The 17,950-nt window shown below is 43.1% G+C and overlaps 1 protein-coding gene across 3 annotated transcripts; it reads right to left on the bottom strand.

The window, feature by feature from the left end:
* Window positions 1-208: 208 nt before the first annotated feature.
* On the bottom strand, window positions 209-17,070 carry prkg3 (protein kinase cGMP-dependent 3). Of its 3 annotated transcripts, none has more exons than XM_048985930.1 (22): window positions 16,738-17,068; window positions 14,760-14,849; window positions 13,931-13,993; window positions 13,335-13,461; window positions 11,291-11,457; window positions 10,866-10,979; window positions 10,645-10,750; window positions 9,714-9,777; window positions 9,303-9,380; window positions 9,119-9,207; window positions 8,623-8,688; window positions 8,489-8,536; window positions 8,309-8,350; window positions 7,914-8,025; window positions 7,535-7,671; window positions 7,036-7,125; window positions 6,582-6,723; window positions 6,036-6,199; window positions 5,236-5,352; window positions 5,053-5,115; window positions 4,599-4,674; window positions 209-2,636 (listed from the first exon to the last, which is right to left on the bottom strand). In XM_048985930.1, the coding sequence occupies exons 1-22, from the start codon at window positions 16,787-16,789 to the stop codon at window positions 2,550-2,552; spliced, it is 2,094 nt and encodes a 697-aa protein (XP_048841887.1). In that variant the 5' UTR covers window positions 16,790-17,068; the 3' UTR covers window positions 209-2,549. The 3 variants fall into 3 exon arrangements, with proteins under 3 accessions (XP_048841887.1, XP_048841890.1, XP_048841888.1); XM_048985931.1 differs by lacking the exon at window positions 209-2,636 and adding an exon at window positions 3,746-3,825 and having other exon boundaries at window positions 16,738-17,070; XM_048985933.1 differs by lacking the exon at window positions 16,738-17,068 and having other exon boundaries at window positions 14,737-14,803.
* Between the last annotated feature and the right edge of the window lie 880 nt (window positions 17,071-17,950).

Consider the following 17,950-nt stretch of genomic DNA (forward strand, 5'->3'; position numbering starts at 1 on the left):
CCATTTACTAAAGTCAATACCCCACTTCGTGTTGTGACACCATTTAGTATACTTACTAACCCATTGTTTCATATTTGCAAATGATTAAAAGCCATTTTGTAAAGACCATACAACATAGGATTGCAATACATTTCTAAATTTGTTTATGAATTAATTGCTCTATACATTAATATATAACTGAACTATTAAAAAAATTTACTAAAATAAGTATTACCAATTTTTGTTTATAATGACACATTCAAGGCAATATTCCACAACTACCACAAAATGAGGCCTGTTACACACAGATATTACTACAAGCTGTAAAAAAATTACTGCTAAAAAAATTGAGGCCGGGCCCTTCAGGTTCGCACACAGCAGATAATTTTATACAATATATTTTTTTAGGACTTGTCAACACCAGTGACGTCTCCCTCTCACTAGGATTAATCATGAGGTGTTTACACTAAAGTGTCAAAAACCTATGTATAGTATCTTCCAGTCAAATGACTTACACAGCTTAGACAACACTTAGATTTCTTAAGATATTAAGGCAATCCATTTACTAATATATCTTCTAATAAACCTTCTGACTTAATGATAACATTCATAGTGCAATACATGGTAGGCATGTAGCCACATAGCAAAACAACAGATTTGAAGGAGAACCGCCCCCCCTGAAAACTGCCACACAGCTAGGGAGCAAACTTAAGACTGCCCCCTGAAATTTGTTTCTGTCTATGATTCTGATACAAGCTCAGTCCACATTGGTAATGAATTTAAAAAAATAGCGAAACACTGCCCCTTAGTGGTGGAATTAAATAACTCTTTTTACATATTTTTTTCTGCCAATATTTGTACAGTAAAGACTAGGGGAATTTCAAAAAGGTGGTCTGCAGAGGAACTGCAGGGGGTTTGTGAGTTGTGTAGTGACAAACTACATTTTGTGAAATTTGTATAAACTAAACCAGCTGTGGTTAGGGTGGATGATGGTTCCCAGTCTCTAGGGCCTTGCAGTTTCAGAGTTATGATTGAACATATGTGACTTAATTTGTCCAGTCCAAGGTCAGTTTCTGAGTAAAGTTGCCACAGTTCCTGTACAGGAGAGCATTTTTGTATCTTCCTGATTTGAGTGGTATAGCTTGCTGGTGTCAAATATTGTGACCGCATACTTGGTGGTTAGGTTAGGGTTAGGTTAGGGGTTAGGTTTAGGTTAGGATAAGGGTTAGGGTTAGATTAGGGTTTATAAAAGATTTCATTGTATATCATTGATGCTCAGGGTGCACTGGCAACATTCCAACCTTCCTACACTCTGATCAACACAGTTTGTGCTATCCCCATATTTGTTTTAAGATAAAATTATCTACTGTTCCTGTTATGCGGTAGGAACAGCCAAAAAACGGCATGAATAACGGAAACGGTAGAGAAAACGGAAGCAGAGGAAATCCCTGGTAAGTATGGTGCCACCATAGGCTCAGGGCAGTGAAAGATGACGGAAATGACGAAGACGGCGGCAGCGGAGAAGACCCCCAGTAAGTAGAATTACCCATTCATGGGCTCAACACTCTGGTCAAAATAATTTTAAATATCCTAATGTTTATTTTATCGTATCTGAGGTATAATAATATTCTACTATTGCTGTATGCGACAGAAGCAGCAGAGACCAGAGAGATTAAAATGATCACGTTTCCTAAATGGAGCGCTCCGCAGTGGTCATATTTATTTCACCATTTTTAGATTCCCAAGTCTAAGTTCCTCAACTTAGGGTGATATTCTCCCATAATGTTAGACATTTTCCAAGCAAGGAAGGCAGGTCAAATATGATTTTTTTATCATTCACTTTAAAAGAAAGTAACTAGCTGAAAAAAGGAATATATCTTCATGAATTAATCATAAATAAATACATAAATGTCTAAATAAATCAATAAAATCACATAACAGATAAAATATAAAAGAAGAGGGAAAAGGGGGTAAAATTAAGAAACATTAGTTTTGGGGTTAGAGTTGAAATTAAAACTCTTCTTTTCATCAGTAGACTCTACTCATCGAGACGGATCTGAGGAACTTTGTTTCAAGTCTCTACGACATTCCTAGGCGGAGATACACCCACTTCCGATTTTGATGCTAACATGCCAAGTTTTGAGATAACTGCAGATTCTGAATTTAGGAGGCACAGTACGCCTAGATCCAAATTTTCAGCCTGATCTGAGCATGCTAAGGCATTTTACATGCTAACAGGCTAGCATGCTAACTTTCCAAATATCTGCAGATTCTGCATGTATGAGGCTTAGGTAAAGGCTAGGGTTCAGAGGGGCACTTTCATTTGTTTGGATTTGAACTTATCACATGGAAAGAGGCAAGTACTTTGGGTACACAAAAGTGCGAGATAACATCACGGAGGGATTTTCATTTGATACAGAGTTAAAATACTTCAATGCATTGGGACAGGTGACTTAAACACTCCACTTAGGCTGAAGCACAAGGCTGCGTGACAGAGGCATCATGTAAAGCCTGCCTGCAGCCTATACCCATTAGGTCGCTGGATCTAGAAACTGCTGATGAAAACCAGGTCAGAAGTTGTCATCCCAGCCGGAGGTTTCTTCCTCCGTTTGGGTTCTGTCATAGGGGAACCTGTCGAAGTTGATATAGCAGGGACCCTGCAGTAGGAAAGATGCAGAAAAACAGGATGGGAGTAAGCAGAGGAAGCTCACCACATGGCAGTTTCGAATCACTCTAACTGCGCAGTTATAAAATAACTAGCGATGAACTCGGCAAGTCTCAGTTCTGCCAAACCAAATGAGTGGTCATAAGGCTCCTGAACCAGGACAAGTCTCAGTGCCCCTGGGTTTCCCAATAGACTCTACAATGACTCTTCAGTCACTGTGACACTGACATCACTCTGTGCACATTGTGTACGAGTGCCCACAATCCCATGAGCATTTCATTCAGTTCATACTGACCAAATTGCCAGTACATTTCTCAGGTCTTTTACACATTGCGCTTATGTTGCACAGCACTATCACTTTGACCATGTCACTTATGTATAGATTATGTACAGCTAAACATATTTCATATATTTTTTATTTTATATTTTTATTTTGGGGTGGCATGGTGGTGCAGTGGTTAGCACTGTTGCCTCACACCTGGAGTGTGTGGAGTTTGGGGTTTGGCGTCGTGGGGTTTCCTCCGGGTACTCCGGTTTCCCCCCACAGTCCAAAAACATGCTGAGGCTAATTAGAGTTGCTAAATTGCCCGTAGGTGTGCATGCGTGAGTGAATGGTGTGTGAGTGTGCCCTGCGATGGGCTGGCCCCCCATCCTGGGTTGTTCCCTGCCTCGTGCCCATTGCTTCCAGGATAGGCTCCGGACCCCCCGTGACCCAATAGGATAAGCGGCTTGGAAAATGGATGGATAGATATTTTTATATATTTTATTATTTTCTTATGAGGCACAGCTGCTCGGAGTGACCAGGGTTTCATTTCACTACATGTTGTATGTGTACAACTGTGTACAGTATGTGACGAATAAACCTCTTGAATCTTGAAGACCTTGAGTGATGCAGTATCATTAATTAAAGTCTGTTTCCTATTGATTCCCTCTAACGACAGTGTTTGCACTGTGGTATTTTCCTAGGAAAAAAAACACAGAGGTAGGGAAACAGAGCAGTGTGCTTTCACTGTTTTATGCCCCATTGACACACAGAGATATCCACTTATACAACATTATTTTACCTTTATGGTGTCGTGTGGGAATGGGAGCAAAACAGTTCAGTCTACCCATGAATATCTCCTGGTGACTTAGTAACATTAGTGGTAACTTTCTGACGCACCTCCAGTGTGGATGTGAATCTGTAACAGATTACCCTGTTTTGAGAAAGGGGTTTGGGGGTGCCTCCCTTTAGTCACTACATTGATATCAGTTGGTAGCCCACCTGTTAGTCAGAATGAGTCACATACACAGTTAGGCTGTGTGCAGTGCAGATAAGCAGAGTCACATACACAGTTAGGCTGTGTGCAGTGCAGATAAGCAGAGTCACATACACAGTTAGGCTGTGTGCAGTGCAGATAAGCAGAGTCACATACACAGTTAGGCTGTGTGCAGTGCAATTAGACTGAGTCACATACGCAGTTAGGCTGTGTGCAGTGCAGCTAGGCTGAGTCACATACACAGTTAGGCTGTGTGCAGTGCAGCTATGCTGAGTCTCATACACAGTTAGGCTGTGTGCAGTGAAATTAGGCTGTTGTTACATTGATGAATGAAGCATGGGAGACGAGCAAAGTGTTGAGGAATTATTTTAGCAACCACAATAAAAGTAATTATGACTGCCACTGAAAAAACTAGCTTCCATTAATTCATATAATTATTAAGTTCTTGTTTATACAGAGAGGTAACATGCCATCAATAAACAATGATAATAAAAAAAAAAACATACGTTGGACAATGGTCTGATGCCTGCATTTTCTAAGTAATACACCCCCATCACACTGCCCCCACGTCAAACCGCTTTGTCCACAGGAAACACTGCACACTGTCATAACAATGACTGCCCTGAAGTGCCGGCTGTAGCTTTGCTGAGATACACAGGTCACTCTGTTTTGGGATCCTGCAAAGACGGCACTACCTTGCGCATGAGCCGGACCGTCGGTGCCTCCAGCTGCCCAACTCTCAGCTTGTGCCAGTTAATGTTCCCAAACCACCTGTGTGAAGGACCGCATGGAACAGAAGAGAGATACTTCGTTAATCCCTGTGGGGAATTTTTCTTTACTCCATTTTGCTCTCCATGAGACACACAGAGGGGTGAGAGCAAGCTTGGGGATCACAGTGAAGGGGCAGCTACTTTGCAGCACGTGGGGAGCTGGGGGTTAGCGACCGTGCTCAAGAGCCCACAGAAACGTGACTATTCTGCCTCAGCTGGGCTCAAACCAGTGACCTTCTGATTACAAACAAAGAGGCTTTGCCTGCTGAGTCACACACTGCCCCCTGTGATGACGTACATATCGGCATACACACAGACAGACGAGGGGCCACTCTGCTCATCACTGACCAGCCTTTGCAAAAGAGCCCTAATATGTTACCTGTGATTCCGGACGTCTTTGATCCCGTTTTTGGTATTCCCCAGCCTCTGACCAGGCCGCGGCCTGCGTCACAGAATGTTATAAAACGTGGAAGTACATTCATTTAAAGACAACTGTAGGATTTTGAAGAAGACAGCTGAAGGCTTCATATAAAAAATAAAATGCCAGAATTATTGCCCTGACCTGCATAGTTTGCTGATCAGGGAGCGGGCGGCCTCACTCATGTAGGGGGGGTATTTAAGCACCCCATCCAAAATCTTCGCATAAATTCTTTGTGGGTCGGAACTGGAGAAGGGGGGGCTGAGGAGCAGACATTCATGCTTTAATAAACTTCGGAGAAAGCTGTGTGCAGTTTATCCATATGCAAGATGGAGAATTTAATCTTAATATGCAGCATTCTTTGTGTGTCGTACAGGACCTCTGAGATTATGATAGCAATCAGACGACTGAAAAATGTGCTGCACATTGGAGAATCTCATCTTCCTGCTCCTACCATTTTTAATGGACAACTGTTTCTCTCTGTATTACTGCTTTGTGATGCCCCCTGTTGGCCAGTATTTTTTAGCTTTTACTTTGATTTGTTTCAATTTCATAAACTGATACCAGAAAGCGCCCAGGTTACACACAAGATCCACCCCCCAAGTCTGTCTACGTCAACTTTGTAAATAGGTCAGAAAAACAATAATGTAGTACATTATTATTACTATTATTATTGTTGTTGTTAGGATATGGTTCTCTGCTGTATTTAAAAAATTAGCCATATTTATTTTAGCTGAATTGATGAATTATGAATATTTTATTAATTATTATTTAGGTGCATTGACTCAGTGGGTAGCTCTGTGTACTCACAGCTCCAGTGCTGTAGCTTCAGTTCTGACCCAGTATTTAGCAGTATTTCTGGGTGATATTGTAATAAAATGTGTCCCCACAAAAGGCCAGTTTCTGCATATCCTCTGAGGACTGGAGTCCCGGGTTGGGTTTACCTGCCAACCAGCAGCTCGTACACCAGGATGCCCAGTGACCAGAAGTCCGCAGCAAAGTCATGACCCTGGTTCTGGATGATCTCAGGGGCCATGTACTCTGGGGTCCCGCAAAATGAATATGTCTTTTCCCCTCGTGTCAGTTCTTTGGCGAAACCGAAGTCCACCTGTGACACAGAGCCCAGGAACAAAGGATGCAGCTCAACAAGTAGCCCTGAGGGCTAATGACCTAAAGGTCGTGGGTTCAAATCCCAGGAAACAAATGTAAATTGTTATCCTTCTTCCTACTATAAGTTACTCTGGATAAAAGTCTCAGGTAAATATGTAATATAAAATCAAAATGGTAAGAGTAGCTGATGGTGGGGGGTCTTGGCAAGAGGTGACTGACAAATGCTTTTGTTTAAAGTGATGTGCATTTTTTTGAGAGATCAGGGTCAGACGGTTTCCTGCAGTATTCAGGAGTTAAGGGCCCTGCTCAAGGGCCCAACGGTGACATCACTCTGCTGATAAGCACAGTGTCCTACCTCACTCAGCCATATGTTGACCCACCAGTTTGACGAATCCGCGTGAATCCAGCATCAGGTTCTCGGGCTTGAGGTCTCGGTACAGGATGCCCCTCTTGTGGAGGTGGGCGAACGCCTCAACAACACATGCAGTGCAGAAGGAAGCGATACTCTCCTCAAACCGACCACTGTCACACATCACAGACCCCCACCCACAAAGAGACACGTAAGTTACACCTCGCTTTTCATTAAAAAAAATCATATTCACATATGTATATATTCATTAAAACAACAATAACAATGCATATTCATTAATATCTAAGATTCTTGCAGATCTGTCATGTCTTCAGGATATTGAAAGGCTACTTCTCTTACATAAATCAGAACCTTTAAAACAGAATAATCACATTGTTTGAACTGGTTGGTTGAAATAAAATATTGGTCCGGATTTGCACTTTCTGAACCAGAACTTCCCACCTCTGGTCACTACAGTCACTTACACTTCTTTCAGCTTGGTCCACAACTCCCCTCCGGAGCAAAACTCCATAAGCATATAGATATAACGGGTGTCTTTGAACCCGGCATAAAGTCTGGAGAACAAAAGAGGAATACAATGCAGGGGTGTTATGATGGTGCTTGTGATCAGAAGGTCGCCAGTTTAAATCTTGCGGTTTGCAGGTTGGTGCCATCATTGGGCCCAGAAATAAGACCCTTAACACCAGCTGTTCCAGGGGCCATGACCAACCCTGCACTATGACCCTCAAGCTTGGATCACAGTGCGAGATGAGACTAGAGAAAAGAAGAATTGCTTACAGGGATGAATAACGTATCTCTACTCCAGTGTTTCCCAATCCGGTCCTCGGAGACCCACAGTCGGTCCATGTATTTGCTCCCTCCAAGCTCCTGATATGAAGGAGCCATGATGTAGACTTCCTGTGGGTCCATAAGGACCGGATTGGGAAACACTGCTGTACTACATCATATGAGGCAATTAGGTACCTGACAATGAAGTCACTATGAATGTCCTGTAGTATTTGCTTCTCGAATTTCACATGCTCCTCCTGCCGCTTGGCAACAACGTGCTTCTTACTAATCCTCTTCAGGGCGTAATACTTCCCATGCTGCAGTGTCATCACCTGCAAGAAGAAACACCGGAACCGTAAGCAGCATGGAGAGTGGTGATTTAAAGGGAGAATATGGAGGAATGGTGAGGAAGGTAACCAAACTGATGGGCCACGGAGGACAGCAGAAATACAGAGGATTGGATGGAAAGCATAAGAAGACCATCGCTGAAGGAAATTCCTCAACCTGTTGTGGTTGATGATTGGAGAACGCCCTTCATCAAAAGGTCAGGACAACAACCAGAATCTGAACCCACCAGCTCCACGCGTCCAAATCCGCCCAATCCCAGAGTGACGGGGTCGCCCTGGAAACGTCCTTCCTGGTAAAGCACTGGAACTAGGTCCTTTAAATGCAGAGAGGTACTCTGGCTGTGGGAATGGATATATGCAAGGTGGGGGCAGACACAGTGGGTCAGATGGGTCTCCAATCATTCACCTGTAATCCCTTAGCAGTTAAGGTGGACCTCAGACCCTTAGTGGTATGGATCTTTGCCACTGATGCTGAAAAGCAGCTTAACAGCTTTGACTTAATCACCTACTGCAATGCTCATGCTATCATCATTTTGTTGGCACATTTAGTCCATATTCCTTTGCTGGAATTCACTGTGCAAACCAGAAAAATAACACGAAGCCTGCATATTTTTGGCCTCACCTCTTTTTCTCCAGAATCACTATGTCTTCAAAAACATTCGAGCTGTTCAAAACATAGAAGAAAAAAAATACAGTAAATCGGTGGCAAGAACAGGACCGATGGCTCCAGCGATCGTAAAATGGGAGGAGAAAGCAAGCGCAGGTCTCAAAGCAACAAGTGTTACTCATCGGTTGAACTCACTCGTCATGAAGCTCGAGGTGTTCAAGCGGTATGGTCTCCTCAAAAACCCTGAAAAACAGCATCCCACCAATCAGCAGTCAGGCTTTCCCAAGGCTGCCTGGCCTTCCCCAGCATCACGAGAGGAGGACACTCACTCTTTGTCAATGGAGTAGCAGGTGACCTGGCCCACTGCAGTACATGTGGCAGTTCTGCAAGTCTCACTGAAAACACAGCAAAATTATCCAGCATTTTAAAGAACATGGAGTGTTTAAAGACCTCGTTTGCTGTTTAAGCATTATAAACAATACAGCCATTATAAAGGCATGTTTAAGGTGTTACACAAACAAAAAAGGAGTATTATATAATGTAAGTGGGTAGCATGGTGGCCAGAGGTCTCAAAGTGCAAGCTCATGGGGCAGCAAATCAATCTTTTATTTTCCAAAAAATTGACAAAAAAGTCTTTTCTTTTCTCTCTTTCCTCATTCATCTTAAAAAAAATGGCTCAATGACTCAACTTAGGAAAAAACATCCAGCCAGCAGCTCCCAGGTGATTTCAGTTTGAGACCCCTGATCTACGCTCAGCAGGACCTTGTCCCAGAGGAGCAGCTCATTGATAATGAATACTTGTGATGCAGTAGGCAGGAGTTTCACCGGATGAGAGCCAGCTCCCCAAAGTGCTCCCCTCGGCCCATCCTCCGGATTTCCTTCTGCTGTCCGTTCATGTTTTTTGTCACCTGTACCTGGATCACAGAGACATGGTCCATGTTGATGGCGGCAGAGAATGGGAACGCCAGTGGAGGGTGGTGTCAGACCAAGCGAGGGGGTGTCCTTCTACCTCTCCCTTCAGAATGATGTAAAACGTGTCTCCCTCTGTCCCTTCACGCACAATCACTTCATTGTTCTTGAATTTGACCTAGAAAATGCAACAAAGTCCTGTTCAGCTCAATGCCATTCACAGTTTAATGTCATTCTCACATCCACTTCTTCATAAAATGCAACCGTTTGTACAACATCATTTTGTTTATTTACATCATCATTTTAAATTATCCCACGGTAATTATGGAGTTGCAATCTATTCATAGTAATGTGCATTTCAAACCAGGCTAAATGGAAACAAGTAACATGTTTGTATGATACGATTTATGTTCCCATAATGCTTTTCTCCAATTAGCATTCCCTTCAGTTGAGGTTTGTCAGACAAACGCCAGTTTCTTGTTCCTTGTCAAGATGTAGCAAACCCACCAACCTCTTCCATAGAGTCTATTATCTTAGAGAGCTGCATGTCACTCAGGTCCTTCAAGGTGCGGGCACTGCAAAGGACACACATGGGAACAAAAAAAGGATATTGACAGGTCATTCAGAGGGATCAATTCAATTCAATACAACTTTATTTATATAGCGCTTATAACAACAGTCACTGTCACAAAGCACTTTACATTTAACCATTTTACATTTATCTTATCAGGATCACTCTTATGCACCCAGGTCCTAAACCAGCTATGACCATCAGCATGAAGACATACATAAGCCCATAAAAAGCGTCCCTCTCTTACTTTGATGTTATGTAGTTATTAATTCTTGCTATCCCTTGAGCAGTGGTTCTCAAGCTATGGAGCTCCCTCTAATGGTAGGCAGAGGTATCTCTTTTATGACAGCAGTCATAATGGTGGTTAACAGAGAGCCCCATATATTCTGAGGTGGTGTGTGGTGTAAAAAGCTTGAGGATCACTGCCCTAGTTCGATCCTCAATGTTCAGAAAATCATGCTCAGTTTTCAAATATCCTGAATTGTTTTTGGTGGTGGACGATCTACAAACGTGTGCACATGTGTGTGTGTGTATGTGTGGATTAGGTTCATATTATACTGATTGCATGAAAAGTTAAGTTATTTAAAGAAAAGAAAAGAAAAGAAAAGAAAAGTTATTTATGCTCAAGGTTAGGGCTGGGTAGGTCATGTTGTGATTAGAGTTTTCCCCATATAAATGAATGGAGAGTCCCCACAAAGATATAATTACAAACCTGTGTGCGTGTGTGTGTGTGTGAGAAAGAGAGAGAGAGACTAGGTCACAAATTACAGTCAACCACTCAAGGGTTTATAGCATAGACCAATCTCAAAGTTGAGAAATTGTATACAATAAGGAAGACCTTTGATCTTAATATGATAACTGGGAAACTCACATCTTTAGGAATCCCATGACCTGCTCCCGTTTCCTCCTGGACTTGTTGGTCATGATCGTCCGGTACGTCTGCCTCTCGATGCACCACAATTTGACTTTTGTGACAGCTGGGGGGGGGGGGAATAAAATGACCCAAATCAATCAGAACCCATCTGGGTAGCCAGACTGCCATTTGTCTTCAAGCATGGTGCAGTACTCTAATGCATTTTGGCGAGATGTCACCTCTGACAGATGCAGTGCGTTTGCAGTTATACAGGATGGCCAGCTCCCCAAAGACATCCCCGCATGTCAGAGTTCGCAGAACTCGTCCGGCCTGAGTCACACGGAGCTCGCCCTCTATCTCAGGGACACAAGCATTAGAGACTGATGCTCTTGGTTTCAAGTTTGATGCACAAAGGAGGTTGGGAGTAACATCAAGAAACATCCTTTCATCTCTGATTGACACTGGAAACATCATTGCATGCTCCATGTGTATGGGGTTTGCATTCACTGGCTTTGAACCTTGCCTGTTGTATGCATAGACACAGAAGGACAGTTCTTATCTGAAGCCACAAGGGATTTTAGATACTTCTTCCTTTTCTGTCATCTAGTTCTCTTAAAATTGAACAACACTAATCCACATTATTAAAGATATAGAAACCGGCCACCTGCTATGATGTACATGCTGTCGCCTTCGGTCCCTTCTATGATGATCGCTTCCCCCTGGTTGATCTCCTGCTCCACCAGACAGTCCACCATCATGGTGACCTGCTCATCGTCCAGGCGGCTCAGGAAGTCACTCTTCTGGATGGCTTTAACGATGAGGTTGCTTTCGCTGGAAGATTAGAGGCCGGATGAGAATGCGGTCAATGGTGGGTTGCTGAGAAAAATGAGTTACGGGGATAGTTTTATACAGATATGCAAGCTTTTCACAGGGTGATTTAAATGAAGATAAAAGGACATCTTCAGTCAGTTAAATACTCCTATTTCCACTAGAACAGCATGGAGAGGTCTGTGCGAGGTCACTAATTACATTCTTTATTAATTTATTTGCTTTTTGTTATTAAATGCATTCATTTTTTACTTTGAGCTATTTCTGGGAAATGACTTTTACATTACCAGGGTAAGGACATTTAATTTAATAGAATGGGACTCAAACAGAACATTTTCCAGTTAAGCTAGCCAGAAAGATTGGCTAGCTTTTAGGTTATATTTAAATTTTTTAATGCTAATTACAATTCTTTTAATGCTCCACTGCAGCTTTACTTTTTGTCAGTGTAAATGGTTAATAAGTTTAAATAATGGCTTAAATAAGTTCACATTGGGATGTATACAGCAAATGTTCTTCTAAAGATACAACGACAGACAAGCAGAGGAGGAAGGAAGCCTACCAAGAAGCCTTAACCTGCTAGTGGTCTGTTATGGTGGGAAACACTGTCATCACATTCACCATGCATAATAGCCAATGCATGGAATTCTTCTTGAAGAATGGAATTCTTCTTCTAGAAGGAGTTCTTCTAGTGTGGTGTTATGGCATTGCAGCACTAGCAAAAAAATGTACTGACTGACCTTTTAAAGAAAACCTGTTGTCTTCAAAGTAAGCTCAATTACAAACTCCTGTCAGGTGCAGTACATTCACGTGCAAAAATACTTCTTATTAACTTTTTTCCTTGCCAACAATGACTGCCCCACAGTGTCAAAAGATATACTCTATATTTGCATTTTATTTATTTAATAGGTTTTATCCAGTGACGTAAAGTGACATACATTTTTTGAGGGAAAGCAAAATCAGCCAGTGTTTCTCAAACTTATTTGTCCTGGGGACCAGTCATGTCAGGCTTTGGGGCTGCAGGGTCCTGCATAAACGACCGCACCCCCCCATGCATGCATGCATGGATGCATGGATGGATGGATGGATAGATGGATAGATGGGATTACTATTATTTTATTGTTAATAATAATAATAATAATAATAATAATAATAATAATATTATACCTGACCTGATCTGACTGAATTTTGATTGGTGCAGAACCGAGGTTCCTCTCACGGGCCGGCACCCGTCTGCGGCCCATAGTTTGAGAGACAGTGCCCTAAGCAACTGGGTCTTGCTCAAGTACCCAATAGTGAAATCACCCTCCCGTACCTGGGATTTAAACTGGCAACCTTGTAGTCACAGGTACACACCACTCCTAAAAGACACAGACACCCAAACCCCTAACCTACTGAGGTACACACCACTCCCAAAAGACACAGACCCCCACACCCCTAACCTACTGAGGTACACACCACTCCCAAAAGACACAGACCCCCACACCCCTAACCTACTGAGGTACACACCACTCCCAAAAGACACAGACCCCCACACCCCTAACCTACTGAGGTACACACTGCCTATTTTGATCCCAAAGGATAAATTCAGAAAAGCATTCATTTGTCCAACAAGAATCGTCAAAACTTCTCAGCCACTTCATTGTGGTTATAAAACCCAATTCCACCCATCATGAGAAAATTTAAGCATGATTCCAAAATGTGACTAATTCTTCTGCAACCTTGTCAAACTGATAAATAAATACACTCTAGACTTGGCTTATATTACTACATAACTGGTATTCTTTCATACGGATTTATTTTTTACCAGACTATTAAATATGACACTAAGTAGAGGACAGAGGAGGTGCATTATTCATAAAATTCCCCGCAATCTGGAGTACCTGGCAGTCTTGACTCGGGAGCCAGCGATATCCAGATCCTCAGGGATGGGCTCAGTGACAATGATGCCAGATCGGCTTTTCCTCACCTCAGGCTCACCGTCGTGGCTACTTCTGCTGTGGCGGTAGTCTGAGACCAGCACATGAAAGTGGACCAGCTTCACATCAGCAGCTGCAAAGCTCATGTAACTGCAGTGGTAACAGAATCTAAACAGCCAGCAGGCTACTGGGTGATGACCATAGAGCAATGGTGTGGAGGGTCTTTACCAGACAGTGAGATACCATCACCACAACTATTCTGATCCTAATCTCATCCACACTGGTGAGATGTTAAACTGATGAGTGATATTTCATTCATTGGCAGGAGATATCATCTTTTCACCAATCCCATCTTGCTCTCAACAAGAAACACAGACACGCATACAGGGGAGAAGCTTAGGAGTCATAGCACAGGGTCAGCCAGCATCCAGCTCTCCTGGAGAAATTAGGGTTATGCTGAAAGTCCATGGGATTTAAACTGCCAGCCTTCCTCACAGCCAGAGTCCTGAGCGGCCCCTTAATGTCGGATCTGGTACAGACCAGGACTATGCACTTCTTACCAAGTTCGTCAATTCGATTCTGCATCTCCATCAACATCTTCTCCTTTTCTTGCAGACGTCTCTCTGGTGAGGAGGACAGTTTTTGAATAACAATCGTATTGGTTGGTTCAGCTGCTACAACATCGTGTAACATGATGCAATGTCACACCAAAACTGCTGAAATATGTGGAATTTCCAGAAGCTATGGGAACAAAGCAGGGAACAACCTAGGATGGGATGCCATTGCCAGGCAATCTTACTCAGAAGGAGAAATTGGAATCTCCAATTATTCTTAGTATGTTTTTCAACTGTGGGGGAAAAAAACAGAGGAAACCCCATGATGACACGTGGAGAACATGGAGAGAGAGTGGAGAGTCAAACCCCTGTCCCAGAGGAGTGAGGCAATAGTGCCAACCACTGCACCGCAATGCCAACCACTGCACCGCAGTGCCACCTGAGACAGAGAAAGCCTGAAGAAAATGTAAGAGTCTAAGACATATACATGAAGCAAACTAAGAATAAGGTAACTTTCTCTGGAATTCTCTTTTCAGTCTTTGGAAAAAAAAGAATGAATAGAAGGAGCTTTACTCTCAAAGGAAGCATACTGAAAACGCTTGATATATTATTTTTTGACACACTTGTAGGTGTAAAATGGACAACTAGGGCTTCAGGCAAAATGCCTGTCAACTTATTTTTCATCGATAATGCAAAAATGGTAACACATTTGAATATGAATCCAAATTCTCTCTTTAATATTAAAAGTGTGGTGTGAAGAGGGGAGGGAAATAACACCACGTGTGGTTGTTGGGCACCTCCTCCTCCCCCACCTCCTCCTCCTCCTCCTCCTCACCCAGCCCCAGCTTCTCATTTTCCAGCTCCTTGTTCAGCAAGCACTGCTTCTCCAGCTGAAGCCTCAGTTCCTGCACCTGGACCTCCATGCCTGCAGTGAAACACGGGGGAGGCGCGCAATTGAGCCAAAAGCCATGAAGGATTTCTCTAGTTCATTTGTAGTTACAGTATTTGACTTATTTTCATTTATAGCTTTTATATTTCTTTGCTCTTTCCCCACTACTTGCTTCTGTCACCCATTTGGTCTGCACATCATGTTCTTTGTCTCTCATGCAGCTCACTCTCACCAAGGCTGTCTGACCCCCCGGCTCCGTGAGTCTATATGAAGACCATAGATACAGGGCCTGCTTCCCTCAGTGGGGGGCAAACAGACACAGACAGACACTGAACCATCCCTGTGTGAACATCCTTCTGTCACATCTTGATTCTGTCTCAATAAACTGCTCAGTCTTAAGGAACCTGCCTTAAGGAACTCGACTCTGAAAGAACCTGAGGGTTCACTGACGGAATCTATCAACCTGCAGGTTCCAGTCACATGGTGTATTTTCAGGGAGAATTCCAAGGCCCGAAAAGGAGATTTCACAACTGTGAATCCAGATAAAGTGTCCAGATCACATAGCTGTCACTGGATTGCACACGCCGATGATCGGGTTCATCCCAGCACCATTCCGTTCGCGTCACAATATTATTCCGATGCTAATGCCATGCCTCCTTACAAACACCCAGGTGGGTGCCAGGCCTGCAGGGCTGAGCCCAGCGGGAAGTTCAGCAAAATCTCAATAAATAATGCATGTCGATCATGGCTCCAGAGGAGCCTGTGAATATGGAGGTGGGTGCAGGCCTGAGAGAAAAGCAGCCAGCTGCACGGGCGATGATATGCTATTCTTCTGCTGAGGCTATAGCCATGGCATCTTTGAATCTCTCGTCATACTGGGCACACCGCAGAATACAATCTTTAGCCAAATAGCTCTGGAGAAAGACATTTTAAGTTATCGCCTTGTATTTACGTGAAAAAATTACATTGTAGACAGACAAAAAGACCGTTTCACTGGTTGCTGTCATGCTGTCTAACTGAATCAAAGCAAACCGCAAATTCGTCTCAGCAGCTTGTGCTTTAAGCCCTTCTTGTGATTTCACATGCCTATGGGGATGAGAATCCCATCAGCCATGATCTCAGAAGCTTGGCAGGTGACAAACTCCATGCACAGAGAGCGTCTCCCTTCACGATGGTGACAGACTTGGTCCGAATCAGGAACTTGGTGTTAAAGCTAACCCTTCGCTTCTCTTCGTTCACGTTAGCGAGACACCTCTCAGCGAGTCGCACCTCTCCGTGTGACTGCGATTGTTGACTTGGCAGGAGGAGTTTTTCTGCATTTACAAGGTACCTACCGACATCAGTGGCAGACAGGAGGGGGCTCCCTCTATTGCCACCCCACATCAATAAATCTAGTAAACAAATTCCTCCCAGTCAACAAGTTGTCTGTACCCAGTCCCTCCCTTCCAGTCAGTAAGTTTTTAAAATCGGCAGTAACACCCACAGTCAAAAGTTTTTACCCAAAATGTTCTGCAGCCACTACTGGTAGCAGACTGTCGGTTCGTTATGTCATATTACTGCCATCTCATTAAAGCAGCATAATAATCACCCAGAGTTATGAAGCTGTGTCTCTGTTAGTCAAAATGTAACCATACGGTCCCATACTTCACATAATATTAATCTAGTTTAAATCTGACTACAAAGACCTATCACTTACAGTAAAAGCGTAGAAAAATGAGGGGGAAAAAATCATTTTCAAAAATTATATAAAGCCTTTTGGGAAAAAGTGACAACTTTAATCAAAAACATGTCATTCCTAAAAGAAGTTCATTTATGTCCTACAGACTGAAGCGGTGTAACCTCACCTTAAAGCCTCACCTTTGGACTTTACAGGTTTCGGAGCATTTCTGCTTAAGGAGGAGAAATAAAGGTAGATCTTGCTCACCTGGCTGAGTCGAGGGTCGAAAAGAAGGGGATGAAGAAAGAGTCCAAGACATCGTTTTACATCTGTTACGTGAAACGGCCCTGGACGCAGGTCGATGGGCGCGAAAGCAGACGAAACGATCCTATGACTCACACACGGCACATTGAATGATATCTCTCTGTCTCTCGCTCTCTCTCACTCTCTCCACTCTTATCGCCTCTCGCCATGAGCCAGCATCCGTGCTCTATGCACGTTGTCGCAATGCTAGCGGCATCCTGAAACATTAACCACAGCCCCTGAGCTCCAAGTGGAGGGAGGGGACAAGCTACAGATGTTCTATGCTGCCGAGCCCCTCGGAGTGCGGAGCGAGGGGCTCAGTTTCCATACATCCCGCCACAAACTTAAAGGGAATGCAACTCGGCAACGCGCCTGTCATTGCATAATAGCGGTATTTTGCAAGTCTATATTCGTGGATAAGTGGGATTCTTCATGTGACGTTAAAAAAAATTACTGCTAAACTGGATTCAGGTGTCATCTACGTATGGCACAAATGTAAAGAAACTACAAAGAAAAGCTGACCGGGAGTCAGACTTTCCTATCCATACAAATCGACCGTGCACTTTAGGAGAAGTACTTAATGCATTCATTAAATGTGCCTGTTAATTTCCATCGTTTTCTGGTGCACAGCTCTCTGACTGCAAACTGCTCCTTCGGAGGCAGATCAGAGACCTTTTAACAGGACCTCCGCCTTCAAAAGCTTGCAACTACAGCCAGAATTTTTATTGCTTTGGTTAACAATTAATTTCACTAGTTAACCAACATCTAAATGAAAGATTAGACGCAGGTTACGAGTAAAAGGAACAGCTGGTATTTTCTTGCAGTAGAAAAGTAAAAGAATTTATATACTGTACTAAAAAAAAAGATTCTCCCAATACAATTTGTGATGCATGTAAATCAGAGCGCTGAACACTGGATGAAATTTTCTTAAGTAGCGAGTCAAAACTGGGAGAAAAAAATCAGTCAATGATTTAATCATGCTGCCACACATTTGGTACTGCATCTGATTTTGAATAGTTTTGGGGGGAGTGTACACGATCTGATATCAGGAAACGGAGATTAAGAAGGGAAAGCCCAACCTTCACCCTTCCCTCAGCACTGCCTTTGCTTTCTGACCTCACATAAAAACTCCAAGTGACTGCTAACTGCCCGCTGACAGCAGTACGCTGGTAGGAGA

This window comes from Brienomyrus brachyistius, chromosome 19 (genome assembly GCF_023856365.1).
Source record: "Brienomyrus brachyistius isolate T26 chromosome 19, BBRACH_0.4, whole genome shotgun sequence".
In the NCBI taxonomy this organism is placed as follows: Eukaryota; Metazoa; Chordata; class Actinopteri; order Osteoglossiformes; family Mormyridae; genus Brienomyrus; species Brienomyrus brachyistius.

What these genes read in the sequence shown, in the direction of transcription:
- prkg3 (XM_048985930.1), bottom strand. Translation starts at nt 16,789, where the DNA reads ATGTCTTGGACTCTTTCTTCATCCCCTTCTTTTCGACCCTCGACTCAG. An exon ending in TCGACCCTCGACTCAGCCAG is followed by an intron (nt 14,850 to 16,737) that starts GTGAGCAAGATC and finishes GTTTCACTGCAG; the next exon opens with GCATGGAGGTCCAGGTGCAG. An exon ending in TGGACCAAGCTGAAAGAAGT is followed by an intron (nt 6,724 to 7,035) that starts GTAAGTGACTGT and finishes GATGTGTGACAG; the next exon opens with TGGTCGGTTTGAGGAGAGTA.